The 22,868-nt window shown below is 30.4% G+C and overlaps 1 protein-coding gene across 2 annotated transcripts in view; it reads left to right on the forward strand.

Annotated features, from left to right (window-relative positions):
- The window catches only part of LOC107368145 (solute carrier family 12 member 3), a 38,887-nt gene extending 16,739 nt beyond the window's left edge, over positions 1-22,148 (forward strand). Inside the window, exons 9-12 of one of the 2 annotated variants that reach the window (XM_015935925.3) lie at positions 19,265-19,351; positions 20,333-20,453; positions 20,793-20,860; positions 21,512-22,148. In XM_015935925.3, coding sequence (XP_015791411.1) covers positions 19,265-19,351; positions 20,333-20,453; positions 20,793-20,860; positions 21,512-21,647 — 412 coding nt within the window. In that variant the 3' untranslated portion in view covers positions 21,648-22,148. Of the gene's footprint in view, positions 1-19,264; positions 19,352-19,419; positions 19,942-20,332; positions 20,454-20,792; positions 20,861-21,511 lie in introns of those variants that run through there. The other variant, XM_025162088.2, reaches the window with a different exon arrangement.
- Positions 22,149-22,868: the final 720 nt, after the last annotated feature.

The following is a 22,868-nucleotide window of genomic DNA, read 5'->3' on the forward strand; positions in this document are numbered from 1 at the left end:
CAAACAAAAGCATCATTTACAACCTTAAAAAGGTGCAACCTTTCAACTCGAATAATTTTTTTTCACTTTTCCTTCTCAGTTGATATAATTATTTCAACTGAACAGTTGTTCAAACCTTTTACTTCTCCCACTCTCAGTGTGATTTATGGTAAACATTTAATCATTAAACTGATGATAATAACTTGTTTTCCCAATTCAACTCTTTTCCCTTCACTTTTTCTTCTCATTTCAATTGCGAGTTTTCCCTTTAATGTTGAGTAAAAACATGAAAAAAGTAACCTCACAAAATTAAAAGTAAAAAAGTTAACCCAAAAAAAACGCTCAGTAATTGCGTTAACGAAACATAACCATCATTTGTTGTTTTTTCCTCTTCTTTTGCTTTACTTTTTTTTCTTGTTCATCCAACTCTTGACGATACAATTGTTACATATTGTTGCTAATGTTACATGAGCAAAATTACAGAATAAATTGAAAAGATGATAAAGAGAGAAAAGGAAAAGAAAAAAAAGTTCAACTTGAGTTTTGGTTCAACATTTTTTTCCATCAACAGCTAAACTTAATCGTCATCCTTTACCTCCTGAACATCTTCACCTTTCAGAATAATCATTGTTTACATGATCACTTTTACCCTTTACATTCTCATTTGTTACGTCTCAAGTTACCACTTGTTACTCCATCATCATTATCACCATCAACATCACCTTTATACCTGACCAATAATTGAATAAAGAAAAATAAGTTTATCTCTTTACTCGTTGCCTTGGCCGTTGATGAAGATAATGGACTCAACTTTTCTTCTTCTGGTTCAGTAAAGAGTAAAAAGAAATCTTTTCCTTTTCGCTTTTTCCATCCATTATTTTCATTCAAGTTATTGTTATAATATTTACTCTTTCCTTTCCCTCCGTGTTATTCAATTCTGACCAACTTCATGAGTGACGACAGGAGTAGTCTTGAGTTGATTCCAATCATCAATAGATTAGAGTTGAAAGGTAAAGAATGAGGAAAATGTTTCATTATTTACATTTGTTTGAAGCTCTAACAAACCCAATTTACACTTGATAACCATTTCCAAGCAAACAGTCAACTGGTTAAGTGATACATGAAGGCAATAAAAGTTGAGCAAAAGAATGAACAATCGACGAATTGGAATGATATTGAAAGTAACTTCTTTTGACGAGGAAAAGGTTCAATTTATATTGAAACATTTCCATCTTGATTTCATATTGAAAGTTATCTTAAGGTTCATTATCATGATAACTCAAGATATTGCAATCATAATGAAACTGTCGAGATTAACAGATTGAAAAGAATGGAAAATGTTGAAAGAAATCTTTTTTTTTCTTTCCTTTTATCGATAAATATTATTGATATTCAATTCTTTTCACTCCAAGTCTTGGGAGGGAAAATGTTGTGAAATTGATAGCAAGCGATAACTTTGATTTTCCAGTTTTCTCATTGATTCTGTATAAATCAAATGATTAATTCAAAAAGAATGAGATTGGAAATTATTTTATTAATGAAACCAAATCAATTGAATTTTCCTCTTCTTACACTTATCAGTTTCATGGAAGAAGAAAAGTTGAAAGTGAAAAGGAAAATTGCTTGTTTATTTATAGCTGAAAATGCATTAAATTTATCCGATTTTGGTATTTTCTCACTTTGAATCGATTCTAGTTTCATGGAGAAACTGTGATGAAACTCAATGAATATTCTTATTTTTTCCCTCTTTTATCAAACTGTTGATTTTCTAGATTTGACTCATCGCTCTTCATCCATCTTGATTGGTCAGTCAGCTTGTTTTCATCATTAGAAGATCATTTCATTTTTTTCTTTACATGATAACTCTTTACTCTTGGGCTTGGAGAAGAAAAAAGTTCTTTGAGAGAATATCATTTGGTCTGAATACGATATTGACTCTTATGAGTAGAAACAGGAAAAGATCAACTTGGAATGAAGAAAAACTCAGACGATCATTTGAATGGTTATTATTGATGATACATGAATGAAGCTAAAGAAAAAAGAGAAAAGGCAAAATCGCTTGAAATTGACTGAGCCATAATCATTTGAATATTGGATCAATGAATAAAATATTTGTTCCAATAATGTCATGAAATATGAAAGAAAAGCGAAAAAGAAACAAAAAGTTGTTTCTCCTTCAATAACAAATTGATGTTATTGAAACAATCTTGTTCAACTTTTACTGTTCAAAGTCAATAATATTTTAGCTTTTCATTTCATTTACATTTTTGAATTCATTTTTTCTCAAGTCTATTGATTGACTGGTCAGCTTGTTATAGAGTTTCGTTCGAATGTCCATTTTCTAGATAATTTCAGTCATTGACAACTTTCCACCAATTTTTTACTCTAGTCGAATGGTTATTCTCAAGTCCAACAATAACTTATAGTGTTCTTTCACCATGAGTTACTTCCTTTGCCGTTCTGGTTTTTCTTGTTTTCCGTTTTATTCACACTTTGATTGAACTTTTCCATTTAGTCTTTGCAATCAATTCCTTCTTGGTTGAAGCTTAAATGAAATCTGTTTTTCTTTATTCACTTAATGTGAAAAAGGTGAGTTTCATGAAAAGAAAACAAAATACTGAAAAGGGAGAGAAACAACAATTTGACACAATTGTTAGTCTGGATTGTCAAACAACAAATAATGAGTTACTCAGTTCAGGAAAGGATAAGAAAAGAGCAACAAAAACTTAAACTGAGATAAGAGCAAGTTTATCCAGAAGAATGAGATGTTAAGTGAAATGAATAATGTCGAGTGAAATTTATCTCTAAACTGAATTCAGTGTTAAGTTGACAATTTTAATGAAACAAAATTAAGCTCATTCTGTAGTGTCTACAGTGAAAGTACTGGAATTAAGTGGCTCAACTTGAACAAGAGTCAACAATATTGAAAGCCAAAAACTTATCGTTTTTCACTTTATTGGATAAATATGCTAAATAAATGTATAAAAATCTTTTGATTCTTTCCGTTTCCTGGGGAAAATATTCAAAAATTGATATTGATGAACTTTATCTGGTTCCAATTTTTATCTCTGATCAAAAATCACTTACTAAAATTGATTATTTAATTTCAATTTTCATATTTTCTCTTTTTCGATGAAATTTTGTTTTTTATCAATAGAGCTTTTTAAAATGTAAAACAGCAATGAGACGAGAGACAATTTTGGGACTGAAAATGAAACAAAATTACTTATTTGATAAATGAATTTGAAAGACTCTTTCGCAGTTCTGAATCATATTCGAACGAAAATTTCATACCTTATTCTGCGGTGGAAAAACAAAAAATGTCTCGAAATTGTGTTAATCTGTAATCTTTTTATTTCATTGTTTCAAGTTGAAACTCAATTCTGAAGAAAATTTGAACTTTTAGCTGCAAGATATTGTGAAAATACGATTAAATCGATTAAACCCGAACTTTTTCTTCATTGGTTATTATATGTATACAACCTGAACAATGATAAAGTACAACGAAATTCAAACATTCTTGAGACATTCTTCAGGCATGAGAATGTGATTAAATCTCATGTATTAGATTTTGCAGTTCTTTCCATTTGTTCTGTAGACTTGTTCAGTCCAGCGAACCAGCGGTGATTGTCTGATACTTTTTAACAATCACTTTTAGTATTTTCCTTCCAAGTCATAAAAAGCTTAAAGGATTGATGAAACAAGAAAGAACCGTTTAAATATTAATCATCTTTGGACATAAATCGGCTTAAGCTTAGCTTTTGGTTAGAAATTTAAACTGTTTTCAGGAATCCTGAATCCGGTTGAAATGAAGTAGAAAAGCTGTTCCATTGAATAGCTTGACTACTGAATTTTATAACATTAAATCGACGATCATTTTTGTACATTTTATGTTTTGTAAACATCTTTTATCTCTTTACAAAGAAAAGCATTGGAATCCATTCTTGACCATTAATTATTGTTGAAGTGAATTCCCGATTTATAATACAAAGATAAATCAAATGATAAATGATGTACATTTAGAAATAAAGGACGAACATCAAAATTCTAAAAACAAAATTTTCAAAATGTGTTCATGAAAAATGGAGGCTAATTTCAATATTCAAACCTCTTAACTTACTTTCTTCAAATCAGTCGACTAGCTTTGGAAGCAATTGAAGACTTGAACATTGAATCCAAATAATCCAACGCTTTTAAAAGCCCATTGATTGAAAACTGATCGAATCGAGATTCGATTTGATATTGGGCAAAGCATTTGAACATTTGATTTTTGGATATGAATTTTATTCAGTCTAGAATTGATAAAATTATAACAATAATTTTTGCCTGAGAAAATAATCAAAATGATTTACTTTCAATTTTTAACAGGTGTGTTTGACTGTCCATCGATTTCATTGAAAGTGATTTAAAACATTAAACCTTAATCGACATTCTTTATCGCCCTTTACCATATTAAACATGATCTGTGGTTAAATTGTACAACGAGATGAAAATGAATTGCAATAATTTTCAGATGAATTATGATAATAATGTTTGTTGACAGAATGCTAAAGAATTTTCTCCTTCATTTGAAAAGTTCTTTTCGAAGTCAGTATTAGTCGCAAACTGTTCTATCGGCAAATTAGTTTCATGGTTGCGTTAGTAATTATGTCAGAAAAGATCGAGCTCAATATGAATTAACCTTTAGCTGTGAATTTGTGCACTAATGAGTTTATAAGGTTAAAGGAAACGTAAAAAATCGAGTTGAAAGCATAAGAAGAAACTGAACTTTTTCTGGTTTATGAAATAAAATTAAGTTTTGGTTGACATTTTGAGGGGAAAATAGCATTTTGAAAATTCTTTATCAGTTTCTTGCTCTGAATTTTTCTTTTTATCGTTACCTGATGCTTTCATGACTTTTCAGTTAATGGATTTGAATGTTGTCCTTAGATGAGGTTGGAAGTAAACAGTTAACAAAAGTTGTTTTGCCATTAAGAGTTCATCTCAAGTTACCCATTATTTCAACTTTACGTCAATCTTTATTTTCATCAGATTTGCGGTTTACCAATAAAACACAATTTTTCTTTGTTCATTTCTTCAGAATTCATTGCATTTCAGATTTCACTCAAACATCAAGATGCATAAAAATTTGACTAAATTCATGAATGATAATATCGAATGTCAAACTTTATTTCAAGTTGAGGCCCAATGAACACTTGTGACTCACATGTGAGTCACGAAACGCTCACAACAGGACAAATGACTCACAGGTGAGTCACAAATTTTGTGAGTCTCTATTTTGTCACAATTGATTCACGAAATTTAGAATCGTATTGAATCCTTACCATGAGAATCAGAAATTCTGATTCAAAATTCATTGGATAAGAATCTTTATGCCAAAAATTATTTTACCTTATATCTTACATTTTAATTTAATTTATTTATAACTGCTCCTAACGGGTTTAGAACCCAGGACACTAATTAATATACTAATTTAATGTGCCTCAAACCACTCGGCTACAACTAACTTATTAAATTAAACTACTAAAAGACATATCTATCGTGAGCAATGCTTGATGTTTATATTTGAATAGAAGTTATCGAATCTTCTCATGGTTGATTCATAAAATTCTTCGTGATTCTGAAATGGCGACATGAATCATTAGCGACAGGAATCTTCAAAGGAGATTCAGAATTTATATATAAGATAATATTTCTTATATTGAGGCTCAAATTATGTGACGATTTTCAATAGGATTTCTAACTCAAATCTTTAATGTTAAAATTTAAAGAATCAAATTCAATTGAGTTATTGGGCTTTAATTTGAGAATCATATGAATTTCCCTTATGATTCATGAACAGGATCAAAATTTAGTGCCCGAAATGGCCAGCTAGATTTTGTGAGTCAAAAGGCCGTCACATTGCGACTCACAAAAAAATTCACAAAATTTTGTGAGTCACATGTGACTCTTTTTTGACTCACAAAAAAAACTATGTTCATTGGGGGTTATAATTGAAAATGAAGAGTAAAATGTTTTCATGTTTGGTTTACTTTCAACAGAGGAATCATTTTTATTGTTATTTGCTTTCTTTATCTTGTTATGGAGTTTATTGAAAATGCAAAAAAAAGTAAACTTGATTATTTGTTTTCCTACAAATTAATGAAAAAGGTTGATGCAATGAAATGCTCAGATAATCTGATTTCAATAGTAAACAGATTTCACCTTTTGTATAAGCAAAAAAGAATGAATGACCATGAAGAATGAATAGAAATTGAAATTTATAAGTGAATTTTCATGAGATTTTCTTTTGAAAAAAGAAATGAAAAAAGATAAATGTTATGTTGTAATAGTATGGAAAAGTAAATAATGAAAATCGAAAGATAAAGCAATGACAATGGACAATATAAAGATGGTCAAAAGAGTTTGAAAAAGAGTCAAACATGCTCAACTGAACAGTTGCTATTAATGCATGAAAAGCGTTGGCGTGAATTATATGTCCAGTAAGCTGAATATTAACTCAGTAAACATAATAATTTTCAATCCCAATGTGAAGAGCTTAAACAATCTTAAAATAGTAAGGCTGAGAGTTGAAGCCAGGTGATGAAATCAGAGAATGTTGAAATTTTAGAAACTGAAATTGATTGAACAACAAATGGCAAAACTTTTACCGAATTTAATGGAATTATGAATTTTGTTTTTTTCTCAAGAAAAGATTGAAACATTTTGCACTTATTTTTACAAATATTTTGCCCATTTATCAATTTCTGTAAACTGATTATGAATCGAAATTGAAATCTATAAATCTTTATTAACCTTGATCTGACATGAACCGACCTTTATCTTGACCAATCTTTTCATTTGCAACTGAATCTCATCTGGATTACGAACTTGATCAATAATCAATGGAATAATATGATGAGATGAAATTTGAAACAAGATTACGAACATGTTTTCCATTTCTAAACACGAATCTCGAAATCATTTACCGACGGATTGAAAAGTTATCAAATTTGATTAACAATTTTTCGAGTGAACTGGAAAAAGATAATATAATTTTCTCAAGTTATGAGTTTCTCTAGTTTCTCTCAAATCTATTGAACACTCTTGATTCAGTAAACTATCTTAAAATCATCAAACGCTAAATTAAATTAAATAAAGTAACGAAAGGTCATTTTCGCAATTGAATCAAAAAAAGTATTTGTTTGCAAGTTGAAGAAAAAAGGAAAATCTTGAAGGAAATGAATAGAAAGATTTGATGAATTGAATGTATATTCATCAGGAGAAGGTTCAACTCGAGATGAAAACTATTGTTGCCATTAAAAGGCTTGGAATACCAATGAAGAGCTAAAAAATATGGTCAAATATTTTCGAGCAAAGTAATAGTTTGATTTTGAAAATAGCGTTCTTTCAACAAAAAATGGTTTTAAAAATGTCAAGTCACGTTCATGATTATCTCATGAGAGAATGAAAAGGGAGAAAGAGTTCATTCTGATATAATGTATGATGAACAAGATGAAGATGAGGTAAAGAAGAAGCGAAACGATGATGAAAAACAATGATTTTGATACCAATAACGATTTCATCCAATCCATTGAATGAAAGATGACATGATATTGACCCATCAAAAGGCCAGTCACATCTTTCTATTTATGTATATAACTCGAACCATTTTATTTTACTTTTTTCAACAACACAGAAAAAGATATGTTTTCTGTTGATGATGATGATGATTATCATGGTGATGGTCATTGGAATGAGTTGAGAGCAAAATTTTCTTCTTTTCTAGCTTTCACTTTCACTATTCTAATATCAATATTAATAGCAATTGAGCGAGACAATGAGATTGAGAGAAAAGTCATTTTTATCTGTTGTTCTCATCACTTTCACTTCTATCCAGCTCATTATTTACAAAACGATGGTCAAGTTAAACCTTCGATAATCGAATCCACTCACATAATCACAAATTAGCTTCGAAAAGGCATGATGCTCATGATGACATTGAAAAAGAAAAGTAAAGAAAGGGAAAAGTTTCAAGCCTTTGGTTCACTTTTCATTTTATGTTCACCCATTATCCTCGAGAATTTCATTAATATTGATATTATCGAATAAATTTTCTCCAAATATAAATATCATAATCTTTTCTCAGCTTTGTTCAGTTTGCAATTTCTTTTGATTTACACGAATCGTGAAGAGTGGAAAATGAAAATAAATTTTCATGATTTCTTTTCGACAATTTTTTTCGATTTTGTACAAAATTTTATCCTTTTTTGGCTCCGTTTTGACTTCTTCTTATAGACATTTATCAAAACTGAGAATGTTTCAGTGTATTCAGATTAGTTGTTGACTGATAATCTTAAAGATGCTCTTAGAGTTTATAATGTTCTTGCTTAATCTATACTCACAGCTGGTAAACTTGGGCTTAAAGGAGATGCCATTATCAACTTATTCTGAAATTTAATGATTTATTCATTTGTACCCACCACCGGAAACAGTTATAACATGAAAAATGATTTTGAGCTTTAATCTGGAAAAGGGAATCTGGATTGTGCCTTTGCTTGTTGCTTGAAGTTATTTACTGTAATTTTTTGATTTTATTCAGTTTTCAAAGTTCAAATGTAACAAAAATAATGATATTTTCATTATTTTTTTCATTGCATGAGTGAAATGAGCTTGAAATTTCGTTGAGTGGGAGAGCTTCCAGGCTGTATTATAAATGAACAACACTTTATTTCGAAATTCTTTCGAGTTGGTTGATAATTCTCGGAAATAAAGTTTTTAAGCTGAGAGTTTCATCAAGCGCAGTTAATTTAAATTTATACACATTTCATTTGACCCATTGATAATGTTGTTGAATAATTCCATTTCAAATGAAAATGCTTTTCAAACCCAAAAGGTTTGAAAGATAAAATTTCTCCACCAGAGATCGGCCTTTGAGCAAAACCGGATCACACGATAACCAAGTGAATGAGTGAGTGTGTTTTTAGACATTTTAAGAGGTCCTATTAATTCAAGCAGATATGCTAAGCAGTGAACTTAACAATGTCAAATGCTTTAGTAAAGGAATTTGAAATTTGAAATTCATCCGCGGAAATTTGATTGATTGGACATGCATACAGTAAAATACCGGATAATGACAGTAACTTGAAATAGCTTATTCGTACTATTCGCTGGGCAGCATATTTAAAAATACAGATTTTCTTACCCCTCCTTAATTAGGTACCATTGACAAATTTACTGTCATTATCTGGCATTTCACTGTAAAGCATTTCGGTACTCACCTAGTGCAAGGAACTTCAGAAAAGTATTTCGCGCATAAACTTATAGACTTTTCCAAAACTTAGAAGGTCCAACGGAATGCGAACTTTGATATGAAAGTTGAACGCATTTGTTATCATGACCTTGAACATAAAAAATAATCAAACCAGTAGTTTCTTGAGAATCTTTTGATTTTAACAAAAAAGCTATCGTCAAGATGAATCAAGAGCAGTGAAGATTATTGAGCTGGAGATTCAGAAGTAATGTTACCATTAGGGACTGTTCGAGGTGTATTTCTTTGCGACGTGGATGGGCGGTTTCAGGCAACCTCGGTGCCAGTGGTAAACTGTTAGACCTTTTTCCTATGCAATAGCCGCAAGGAGTTGAGAGGCGAGCTTTTGAATCTGGATTGAGTAGAAGAAAAAACAATGTCAGTTGGCTTGAGCGACTTCTCCGTTATAAGGGCTACAGGAACTTTTTAGCTCAAGTTGTGAACATGTAAACATAACCTAAAAACTCTTAATCTCAAAAATAAGCTTCGAATGTTACTTAAAGGTCCATAATGGGCTGACCTTGAATTGAGCGTTCGAACTCGAGTCTTCTGTCTACCGAAAATCATTATTTTAATCGAGGTCTTCAGCATAAGTCGTTTGTGAGTTATGACTGCAAACAGGTGCACATGATGAAAAAATGCCCAGTTCATACTTCTCGTCATGAAGAAGGTCCTTTTTATAGTTTCTCTTTCATTAATTCATGAATTTACAAATTGCCATATTTTAGTGAATTGTGAAGAATGTCTAGATGAATTAACGAAACCCGAATCCTTTAGCACTACATTTTGGTCCAATTTCGTCCAAATAAAATATTATTTCAGGTCAAAATTTTTTCAATAACTTTGAAAAACTGTTTTTCGATCATTTTTATAAGCAGTGAACTTTATCTACGATATGTACAAATAGCGATCGAAATGAAGCAAGCAATACCAGGATGTAAGGATTTGCATTCAACATCACCTTATTTACATCATGTTGATTATCACCATCGCCATGATTACAATTTATTTGCTTGACTAAAGGATAAATTATTACTTGTGAGACAAAACCATCAATTTATTGACAATCTTTACTTTCAATATGAACCATTCTTAGGAACAAATTTTTTCTTCTTACAGTTGTACTTTCATTTTCCTCCCTGCAATATTTATACGATAACAACAATAATGTAAATGTACATTAACATTCAGATATCATATTCAGTAGAGAATGAAAGAGAGAGAACGAAAAAAATCAATAAAAACAAATGGCAAACACTAAATTGAACAATAAAAACAAATAAAAGCAATCAGTCAAATTGACTATTTAATAAGAAGAAATCTTGAAGCATTATTCAAATGCCAAATGAGCACAAACTTTGAATGTTTTTTACCAACCTTTTAATATTGCATGTAATATTCAAATTTATTATCTGTAATTGTTGAACAATACGTGAAAATTGTAAATTACTTGCTTCTCTTTTCCACTATTTTCACCCTTTCAACTTTACTCATTCTGATAATACATTTGATCGCCATGAAATGTCAACACATCTAAAACACTTGCACTACATTTATATTCATTTAACCATCTTGTTAATATTATTTGATTGCCATTTGTTTGCTTCAAGAAACACCATTAAACCTGTGACAATATTTTGTCACCAAAACTGTTGTTATTAATTGACTTTCGTTTAAAGAGTAAAATCATATTTTTCGCCTATTCCATTCATTTCGTGCAAAGTTTTTCAAAGTTTTTGTTCGTTTGACAATTGATCAATAAGTTGACAAAATTTTTCAGTTTCATGTTCCTGCTTCATCTGACTAGAATATTCATTGATTATGTTCATCATTGCCAATTGATTGACGAACAAAATTTCATCGAATTGTTGAAATGAGTTCATTTTTGTTAGTTTCGTCAGTTATTAGCAGAGAAAAAAGTTTTTTTAGATTTTGTTGAAACATTTAGAACAATGAAACTTGTAGGAAAATCGTTTGTTCAATTTGAATACTAAGATGGTCAAAGTGTTGGAATTGATATTGTTAGATGTAATGACATTTGTCAAACTACTTCTGCCTGAATCTCATGATAAAAAATCATCCATCTTTTGTGATAGATTATTGCATCTGCCTATCCTTGGCCATCTATTACATGTTCACCAACAAATATGGACAAAACTTGAATTCACTTATTTCTTTTTTCTTTTGGCCTTTTCTTTCTTTCTCTACATTTTACTTCCAAGTCAAATCCTTTTCAAGATTGATTTCAAGCTTTCACTATTTTTACCATTCCAATATCATGCAATTATCTCTTGATATAACATCATTTTCATCCAGCATCAATAAAGTATTAATCAAAGTAAAAATGTTTCGAAACAACAAATGCAATTCATTTTTTATCATTTAAAGACATTCTCGTCTTGAAAATGTTTTATTGAAAAACTGATATTTTATTGTAATAATATGAACAAATGTCACATCTTGATAAACATTCATCCAATCCTTAGTCTTAAGTTAACACTGATCCAGACTTACAGCCTTGAGACGTTTCCTAAATCAAAATAAGCCATTTAACAGGAAGAAACAGAAAGTTCAATATCTCTCATCCTGATAGCCTAATGTAACACTTTGTGTAAACATCTTTTATCATCGATTCCATTAGATATTTGCTACTGTATCAACTTACGTTTGGTTGTTTTGCAGAATGCATAGAGATTAGAATAGAGATTAAGTTCGAAAAAGTAGAAAACAAAGAATTTCTTCAGTATCAGAATAGTTAATATACAAATGATGTATAAGTGTGAATATGGCTAGTTGATGGCTTGTAAGAAAACTCCGAAAAACGAAAAGAATTCAGAATTGAATCGAGTTAATGTTAAAGTTTACAAAGTTTATTGTTGAATATCAAGAGTCAAGATTGAAAAGTGAGCCAAAAATTGATGGAGCAATCCATTGCAATGAGAATGGAAACGAAACAAAAGAAAGAAGTGAAATTATCAACCAACTTATCCATTTATTTCATTATAAAAACAATTCAATTCTGTCTCTACCAACCAAACGCACTACTATTAAAACTGTACTTTGTTGTAAACGACTCAACTTTTGCTGATAAAGAAAATTTCAAGTCAATAATTTTTGACTTTCATGACTTGACGCTTGAAATACAAACTTATCAAACTTTAAAAATTTTCACCATTAAGACTATCTGTTCGTAAAAATTGGTAAAAAAACATTATTCAATCAACATTAAAGTCATCCATTAACTTTCCAAGTTGCTTAAAGTTTTAACGTTACTCTTAACTGTAATTTTCTGAACTGTTTTTTGTCTCTCCTGGTTAACCAACTGGTCAAGTTGATGACATTTTTATGTTACCTTAAACTGACCCTTTTCCCTTAACTGTTCAGCTTCTCTGTTCATAGTTCAATATTTGCATTTTTGGCCGGGATTTTATTCCACTCTCTCTCTCTTTTTATTACATTAATTAAGTTAATCTCTTGAACTAGAAAATTAATTGTTTCATCCAACAAGGAGCTGGGTTAACTCATTAAAGTGAACAGCTTAAATTGATTACTGTTCACACACAACAGGAAACAATAAATTTTGATGAACTAAATTAAACTTGAGAGCATTTAACTACAACAATGGGCAACGAATGAAGAAGTTCAAAGAAGAAGAAGAAGAAGATTAAAGGTTCAACTAATTGATTGAATGTTCAAGTTTATTTAATTAATTATCAAGTTTAATTATTTCTTCCTTTTATCATTATTTATGTAATTCAACATCACTTTGAGGTTCCATTTTTTTGCTTACTTTTTTACCATTTCTTATATTAACTTGCAGAAATTATTATTCAATTAGACATTGTAGAGCATTATACAGATTTATTCAGAAACAACATCAAAATTAATGTAACCAACGAAATAATTTGAACCCTTTGAACTTATGGTTCTTCAACCTGCGTAGTTGAAATCGCATGGTTAAAATCTTAGGTCTTTAGCAGCAACTGTTTTTAACCAACGGTATAACGGTAAATCAGTTGACTACTTCTGTGGTGTGATTACCAATTATAAAACTTTGAATGACCTTGAAACTTTGAACTTGTGCTTCTCAATACTCAAAAGAATAAAGATCAATATGAGTACCTAACACAATTGTCTCTGATAGCTTGAATTAAGAAATCCACAAAATTCGACTTTTCCTCAAGAAATTTGCTTGGACCGTGTTGTAAGCTAACTTCTCCTGTTTTAGCCAATCAAAGTACATTTTTTTCAGGACTCAAAGCATCTTGAAAAAATGGTAAGCAAGATCTAAAGGGCACATCGATCATTGCAATCTTAAGCATTTAATGTCTATATTGGAAGACACAATGTCATTGTTACTTGACCAATCATTGTGTAAATGTTAGTGCTTGAAAGTGAATGAATGAAAACATCTATTTTTCCTCGATGATGTGATTGCAAACATGAATCTGATAATTGTTGAGTTGTGGTAAATACTAGAGGTTTGTAGCTGAAGAATGGTTTACACATTGATTTAAAGTGACAGCATGAAATGGGTTAACGAAAATGTCAACACAGACGAAGTTGATTGAAAGGTTTTGGCTTTAAAAGTAAAGAAAACAAACAAACCAATAAGCACAATGAACTAAAATGTAAATTTGCACATTTCTAGAGCACAAATTGATTCAAGGGAATAAAGTGTTTGAAAGTTTAAATGCTAAAAAGGATTCTGCCAATCAAGTGAATCATCTTTGATGGTAAAAAGGTATTTTAATGTTATAGCATTTGATTCTTTTTTGCCTTCGAGTTTGTATTTTTTCTTTTCATCCCATCCCACAGCTGATAATGATAATAGTAATAGACTTTTATTAATTAAGCAGCCTTGTTAAGGGAGTTTATCTGCAACTCTTTCACCATTTCCTTTCACCTGTAAATCCTTTGAATACAAAGAACAATGAATTTGAATAAAAACTTGAAAGGGTTGCATTTGGGAATTGACTTAAATATTCGACTTTTTGACGATTTCGATTCAAATTTTCTCAAATATTCGAAGTGAGTTGGACTGAAATTCGGTTGCGATTTTCTGTCAATTACTGATGTTTTTATGACTTTTGGCATTCTCTGTATTATCTCACTTTGCGCTGAATTTTTTTCGACTTTTTCTCTCAGATCAAGAGTTTGACTTGGAATTCTGTCAATTAATTTCAATGACTACTTATTGAATGACAATAAACTTTAATGTACATATTAGTGAGTTAAGTGAAGTGAAAGAAAAGAATACAAGATTTCAATTGTATTGAAATTGATGAGAATTTAAATTACGTTTACATTCAATTACTATTGGTTTACATTATTGCGTTTTTTGTTTCACAACTCTTTACATTCAGTGTTTGCAGAATGTTCACGAATTTTTGCATTGTTTCTATCTTTTGTTTCACTTTTTTTCAATGTTGATGATAATGATGAGAAATTCAGTAAATGATATTCAACTAAACCCATAATGCAACTCTTTCGTTTTCCTCCCAAACATTCAACTCTCATTTTCATCAAATTTCGTTTCATTTCATTTTATTGTACAATTTTACAAAATGTTATTCCAAGCAAGATAAACATCACCTTTGAAGAACCTTTTCACCAACAATTAATTTCCATTTCACATTCCAATCAAAACAAAAATAGTTCATCATTCTTACTCTCAATCGTTTTATTGCATTTAACACCATTTTATTTACCAAAAAAAAGACTGAATACCAACTGAAAAAGTGAATTATTATTTATATTGATTACTATTATCGTTGTCATTATATTCCATTCAATGTTCTCAGTCCAAACTCTTGAAATTTATGAAATTTTCCGCTTTTATGATACAAAGTCACAATATTGTAAAGTTTTTTAGAAATTATTATTCAGTAGAATGATTGAATTATCAGAACATAGAAAGATATTTTCTTCAATAGATGCGCTTTTTAGCTATTGATCTGAGGGTTGAATCTGATCGAACGAAAAAATTTTTGAAAGTAAAGTGATTAACATGACATATACCTAATATCTAGTAATGCTTTGACTTAGCTTGTTCTAGCTGAGACATTAACATTTATTGACTTGATTTGGACCAAAACATGAATTACTGATAGATTAAAATAATGGCCATTCACTGAATTTCAACTGTGCACAGATCATTCTTGGTGTTGCTTTCCATATTATATCTGCCTTCGTCAACGAATAATAAAGCTATTAGTTGTAATGATTTTACTCTGTCACCAACTTTAATCCGAATATCCATGTCATATTAGCTTTGTGTTTACAGCTTAAAGACAATTGTCAATCAACTTTCCATACTTTCTTCTAATCACATCTCATTATCAATGTTTTACTCCCAGAAAATTATGGATTGAATATCGACATGAGCCCAAGGATAATCTAAGTTAAACAAGTTATCTTAGTCTTGTAGACAAAATAAATTGGCTCACTTCAAAGGTTCAGCAATCTTGAACATTCAATCGAATAGACATTGATCGAGAAAGTCTACAGTGTAGATCCAAAAGGACAAGCCACTGATCATGAAAATCAGTTTGAAAAGTTAATCCTTTTAAGCGCCATGAGACAGTTGATTAAAAGAAGAAGGCATGAAAAAGAACAAGAATAATGTTAGGAACCACTTTTGTCAGTCAACAAGTAATCAACAAAATTGTTACATCGGCAAATGGTCCAAATACAAATCTCGAAATTAAGAGATTAATCTTCGATGCTAAAGAATAAAACATTTTATCAAACTTGCTGAACATACGCATTATATTCGTCTAAGTATTCTCAATCTTATCAAGCTTTGTATTCCAACTTTCGTTTTGCTGGGTAAACTCTCAAGTATTTCAAACTTATTTTAATTTATCAAATTGTGCAACTTGAATTTGAATCGTTGAATCATTTTTTTCATTTTTCCATTTTCTTTTCATGTTTTTATGATGAAAATTCTGATCGCATTCTCGACATTTTATGGTTAAGAGGAAAAATTCTGTTCTTTTCATGACTTTCATTTTGTCAGCTTGAAAAACTCTTGATTAAATGACATTTACGCTGATTTCATATTATTATCACATTAAAATATGGTTAAGAGATAAAGAAGGAAAAGAGATTGAATTTCGTTATTGCGTACAATTTTATCAAGAGCCGACCTTAGCTCGAATCTCATTATGATCCTATTTTTGTACAACTTTACTTGATAATAAAGCAAACATACAGACGATTTAATCCAAGTAACATTAAGATTAAGATCTTTTTTTTCTTGTCCTTCCTTTCGCTTGGCAACCTTCTCGACATTTGCAACATTTTTATCCAATCTGTGTTTGCTTTGTAATCTTCATTATCGTAGATTTATTTTGAAGAAGCAAATTTAGTTGAAATGAAAAATGGATTCATCCGTTAATCTCTACTTTTTTAGCCTGAGTTAACGAGCCCAGAATGAAGATAACAAGTTCTTAGTTGGAATTTTGCTCTTCACAGAACTGAACCTCTCAAGAATAACAACTTGTTAACTTCATACATCGTCTGTGCATGTTATTAAAAGGGTTAACTATAAATAATGTGATTATCGATAAGCATTGGTGCAGTCAAATGGATTAAAATAAACAGAAGAAAACTCATCATTCATTGTCTTCACAATTTCACTCTGAAACAGATAAATCTCATTGAAAAAATAATACATTGTAGCTGAAAAACCGAGTTCTAACGCACTTCTTGAATTCGCATAAAGTCGACTAAAATGTTACTGAAATGCAAACTCTTAAACTCTATGCCAATGCGATTACCATTGAACTTTTCACTTCAATATAACCAAATGCTGATCAATTACAGTTCATAAAAATTCTTAAAACGAAAAATTCCAAATCTCTCAAAACTGTGAAGAGACTAATATCAACAAGTCCAGTATAAAAGTAACCTTTGGCACAATTTGGACTTGACTTTTTCATCCAAATAAAGTAACAATTTAACTTTTAATATTGAGATTCTTGTGAAATGGAAATGAACCCACTCAGATAAATCATGACTTTCAATATATTAGAGTTACTCATTCATCATAATAGTAAAAATAGATTTATCTGGAAAAGGTTCATCCTGACAGGTTATTTAGGTTGAAAAGTTGAAAAAACGGATTAAACCTGATAAACTAATAATACAATTTATATTCAAATTAATGGATGATTAACTGAACAATATAAAGATAAAAATGAACTCATCAATGATGGTTGATGGAGAAGGAAAGGAAAGAATGAAACTTTGATTTACAGTCGAGGATAAAGGTAAAGGAATGAGAGACGAAATTGAAAAGTGACGAGAAAAAATGAAAGGTTGAACAAAAAGTTACTAAAAATGAGTGAATCTGATTACTTATTTATTAAGCTGAGTGAAATGAGTAAAGAGAGGAACAAAAAAGAAAATCTTTTTCCATCTCATCAATTTCATGCGATAACATTGAATCATTGTTGCAGTCCATGCAGTGCCAGTAGTTACTAGACAGTATCATTTTGACACTTTATTGTTGAACAATGGATGAGACCATCCAATGATGGATTCAATGTCCAGAATTGAGTTGTGTGAAGAGAAGGGTTTTAATGAAAAAAAAGTGAAAAGCAATTTGAGGTGAAAGAGGAAAGAGAATGAAAAATGAGGATAAAATGATGGATCAAAGTTGATGTTGGACTGCATTTGTTAAGTAAACGTTAATTGAACCCAATTGAACTTGATGAACTTGAGTAAAAGTTTCCAAATTTATTAGATTAAATTGGAAAATCCATAAATTTTAATCATATCTGACCATGAATAAGTAATTCAATTGAATCTTGTAATGAGATGAGAGGAAAAGGTTCAGCTTAAAGTGGTTCGACTTAATCAACCGTTGAATTGCATTTGCCATTTCAATTAAAGAAAGGCAAATTCGTTGCTAAAGAAAGAAAAGTGAATAGAAAAAAATATTCATTTTCCATCTCAACTGAACTTCCAATGATTCAATGATAATGGATGTTATCTGATGGTGAGAAGAGAAAAGGTGCAAAAAAAGTTCTACTCAAGTTATTAATTTTTCATTTGCCTTGAGGTAGAAAGACATTCATGAGCATGAGACTGGAAACTCAATTGGAAACAATAAAAGTGGCTCAGAATTGCAACTGCACTGGGAGTTTATCGGATGATAAACTTCTCTCAGTTTGTTTTCAGTTCTACTGAAGCACTAAAGCAATTAAAAAATTTCAATTAATTTTATGCTTCTTTCTCATCTTTATATTCAATTATAGTTTGCTGGAAAATTATGGAACAGAAAAAATTATTGAATTGAGTTTGCAACTTTTTTCCAGCTTCATGTTGTTCAATTGATCTGTTCAATTTCTTTATCAGTTCAGCACACTCGTTGGTTTAAGCCTTGAATCCGTTCAATATGAAAATTGACTTTTTTATTTGCAACTTTTTTTTCATCAAAAAACCAAATTTTAATTGAACTTTTTATACTGAACTGGGATTTCAGGGAAAAGAAGCTTGAGATAGTAAAAAAAGAATTTTATTCTTGGAATATTGATCACTTTTTTGCTTCTTTCAGTCTACGCCAAGTCTAACCATTCTTTGTCAACCAAAGGTTTTTAATTTATTTTAATCACAAAATCAATGGTTACTGTTGAAAGAGTTAAGTAATACAATAATGTTCATAAAATTTCGTGCAAATTTTGAAAATGAATAAAGCTATCAATAAAAAAGGAATGGAAAATGTTTCAAAAGCTAATTTGTCAACATAGAAGATTTTTCATCAATTTTTCAACTTCAGTAGCAAATACTTTTTGGCCAATACATTTTGAATTTCAGCCAATCTTAAAAATGAAAACGATTTCAGCCATCAGTGGAGTAATTTCGTTGCAATTTTGCAGACAAACTAACTGTTGAATCAACTTTTGCTGGCGAAATGTTTGAAAATTAAAATGAACAGAAAGTATCATTCGCTTAAAATTTATACTAATATTTTTTCCCTTCTATCAGCTTGACAGCACTTCTTCTTAAATTTCGTATTCCTTTCTCAAATGTAACTGTCCTTCCCGATGTTGACGGGCCTCCATTGGACTCAAGGTAAGTTTACATTATAAAGTTTTCAAAATTTCCGAAAAAAATTCCAAGCTTTGCTCTCGAAATAATAGATAACTCTTACTCTTGTTATGGAATCTGAAGCAATTTATAATTTCGGATATAAGTGGTATTATGTCGACATTGCAGCGTCTCAAAAGAATAACAGAAAGTCCTAAGATTCCTAAAGTCAACTGAAGGATTTTGGAATTCGATTTCTTTAGTTGAAAATGAAAATTGCGATCGGCAACAGAATTGCTAATTTTCCGAAAAATCTTCATTTTCGTTCAAATTTTACTGATGAATAATTTGAAAGACAGATATAAAGTGACAGTAAATGTTGGCGATTCATTTTACCTGACATTGATTTGCATTGCTTCATCTTAACCTTGATTCAAGTAAAAGCACAAAAAGCCGAATCAAAGGAAAGGTAAAAAGATTTAGATGAAACCAATTAATTCTAGAAAAAACCTTTTCCTCATTTTCACTCTTATTCAGCCTCCTGATTGTTTAAATTACTTTACAGTAGATATTCATATAAATATAAATTTTACCACAAAACAAGAGTAAACAATAAAATAAAAGTCTAAATACAATCTTAAACAATGTTATAAATTTTGTTGGTTTTTACTCGATAGAAGAGTTAAAAAGAAGCAAAAAAGTTACTTTTTTCTGTTCGCTGGAAAAGCACTAAAAGCTAAGGAAAAGCCATTATATTTGATTGTGAATGAGTAGAAACGAAAGTAAAAACTTTCTTGTTCATTCCTTGCTTCTTCCCTTTTCCGATCTACAGTTATTTATTATCTCTCTGCGGTTTTGTTTCTGCATTTTTATAATTTGCTTTTCTTCTCAATTTTATTCTTATTCTTATTACTATTATTTTCATCATCACCATCATTATCATTTGTGGTCCTTGAATTATCTTCATGTTCTTACCTAAACCCAAAAAATGAACTCTACAAACTACACTAAACCAAAACAAAAAAGTAAAATGCAATTCCGTAATCTGATTGAAGATTGGATGGAAACTGAAAACGATGAAAATGGTAATCAAAGTAAACCTTCAATGAAAATAACCAAAGAAGAATTGAATACTTTAAAGGATTTGGTGAGAAGCAAAACTTTTTCATGATAATAACCATAATTTTCCAACCTCATTTTCCCTCTTTTCTGTCTATAAACTTTTCTCAACTTTTTCATCCCTCACTTCATGAGATTCAACTTGAACTTCTTGAGCTTTTCTTGTGAATCTCATTCACTTGTCTCTGTCTTTACCTTGACTCCATCATAATCATAAATCTTGACTCTCAATTTGCAATACTTTACCTTGCTCATTTAACTTACCTGTTTTCATCTTGAATCCTTAATATTCTTTAATTTATCTTTTCTCTATTTTTTTCTTTCTCTCGACGCTTCTCTGAACTCGATTCTCATCACCACTTTACAGACTAATAGGCATATTCGGTTGAGAGAATTGCTTCTTGAGTACTCCCAGGATGCCTCCATGATATTTATGTAAGTATTCAGTTTATATCTCAACCCTTGCCTGTCTTTTACTCTTTGATCGTTATCTTTATCGTCAACATCTTTTATTCGCTTTTGTCTTTGTTGCCCTGTAATTTGTCGCTCTTCTAGTCAATTCCCTTTTCTAGTTTTTACCATGAAAAATGGCATACCATTTCATTGAGTCAGGTTCAATCAATTAGACTCTTTATCAACTAAAACTCAGAAGCTGGATAATAATGATAATAATAAATATCTTAATAGAGGCTGACGAATGATGGAGTTGAAAGAAAATGTAATGAAAGAGAAAATATTTACCTAGTCAATATCATTTTCCTCTTTTTTCTTCATCTTCTCAGCCTACTCTCGATGCTCATTCTTATTTTTAGTCTTCCTTTTTGCTCTTTCATTTGATCATCGAAAAAAAGACAAAATAGTTTTTTCTCTTCAAACATTGATTCCATTAATAAAATAGCATTGAAACTGCGCTCTATCAAACCAATCAAAGTCAAGTTATGGCAATGACAAACGTACAGCTACTGAATATTGGATCAATAAAAATGTTTCTCAAACGATCATTAGCTTTTATCATTTCACAGTTTATCCATGAATAGATTTTCCTTTGCTTCAGTTTACTTATTTTTTGTTTTACTTTTTTTCCAGGACTTTACCCATACCTAGGCGGGACTGCACTTCAGCACCCTTGTACATGGCTTGGTTGGAAATGTTGACGCAAAATATGCCGCCATTCATCTTGATTCGTGGCAATCAAACTAGCGTTTTAACCTTTTATTGTTAGAATTTGCCTTTTTGCCTTCTACATTTTAAACTTCATGAAACTTCTCCATCTCATCTGCGTTTTTTAAACCAATCGCAAAATTCAATCCAGGACATCACTTTTTAACTTTTCACTCAAAACTTATTGTTTTACTTTTTTGTCTTTTCTTATTTGGCCAACATTTTCCATCCATTTGCGCCTTTTCACAATTCTTGCTCATTTGAAGTCCCTGATAATGTCGCTAAAATTGACCTTGACTGGCTTTGGATTGTCTTAGTTCAAATGTATTATGGATCAAGGAAAATACTTGAAACGAAACATATTCAATTCGCATATCTCACTTTATTGCTGTTCCTAAAGTATAAATCGCTATCAATAAAATGAAGAGTGTAATTGTGAAAACAGAGCATAAGAAACAATATTTTGTAAAATCCTTTTTAAACATTTCATTATTTATCAATTTTCATGTTTCAAGCTTCCTTTGATTGACTTCCAATAAAAAGCAAGCAATATTCAAGCAAATGCATAAGTTCTCACTCTATTTTTGGTGACCTAAACTCACCTAATTTCTTGATAAGAATGAGATATTTGTCATTCATTTTGTTCACTCTCAAATGGTATCAAGAGTATCGAGTGGGACACAGCGTGCCATCTGTGGAAAGATAGTGAAGTTTAACCCAATGGAGAGCTATCTCTTTACTCTTTGACATGTAATTTTATCCTGTATATTCTCTAATAGGCAATCTTCGAGTTCATTTATGTTTTTTGATTGGAGTCCTATGTGTTTGAAATTGAATAGATTGATAATTGAAGAAATTTACATACACTAAAGCAGTTTTACACACTTCAGTGTATTTAAATTTCTTACTCCAGTCTGACAATAAGGCTTATGAATCCGAAGAATGGCTCCAATCTTTGGATGGACGATAGTTACTATCTTTAGAAAGCTCGAATCCTCATGATTTTTGGTTTTACCAGACGCTTGATGTCGATCTCGACTAGTTTATCGCTTATGTACGGGCAATATTTACATTTATATTTAAATTTCAAACTTAATTTGTCAGATAAAATTATAATTGTTTTTGGTCTTTTTCTTCCTGTTTGAACAGCAAATCTATTTGTTCACACAAAATTAAAATTCGATGCCGGCAGAGTTGATGTTTCTTACTAATTAATTAGTTCACATTAAATTGTTATATATCGTTAGTTAGATCTCATTTAGACGAAGCTAATGTTGTATAA

Source organism: Tetranychus urticae, chromosome 2, assembly GCF_039701765.1.
Source record: "Tetranychus urticae isolate SD_2017Ah chromosome 2, NJAU_TeUrti_SD_1.0, whole genome shotgun sequence".
NCBI lineage: Eukaryota > Metazoa > Arthropoda > Arachnida > Trombidiformes > Tetranychidae > Tetranychus > Tetranychus urticae.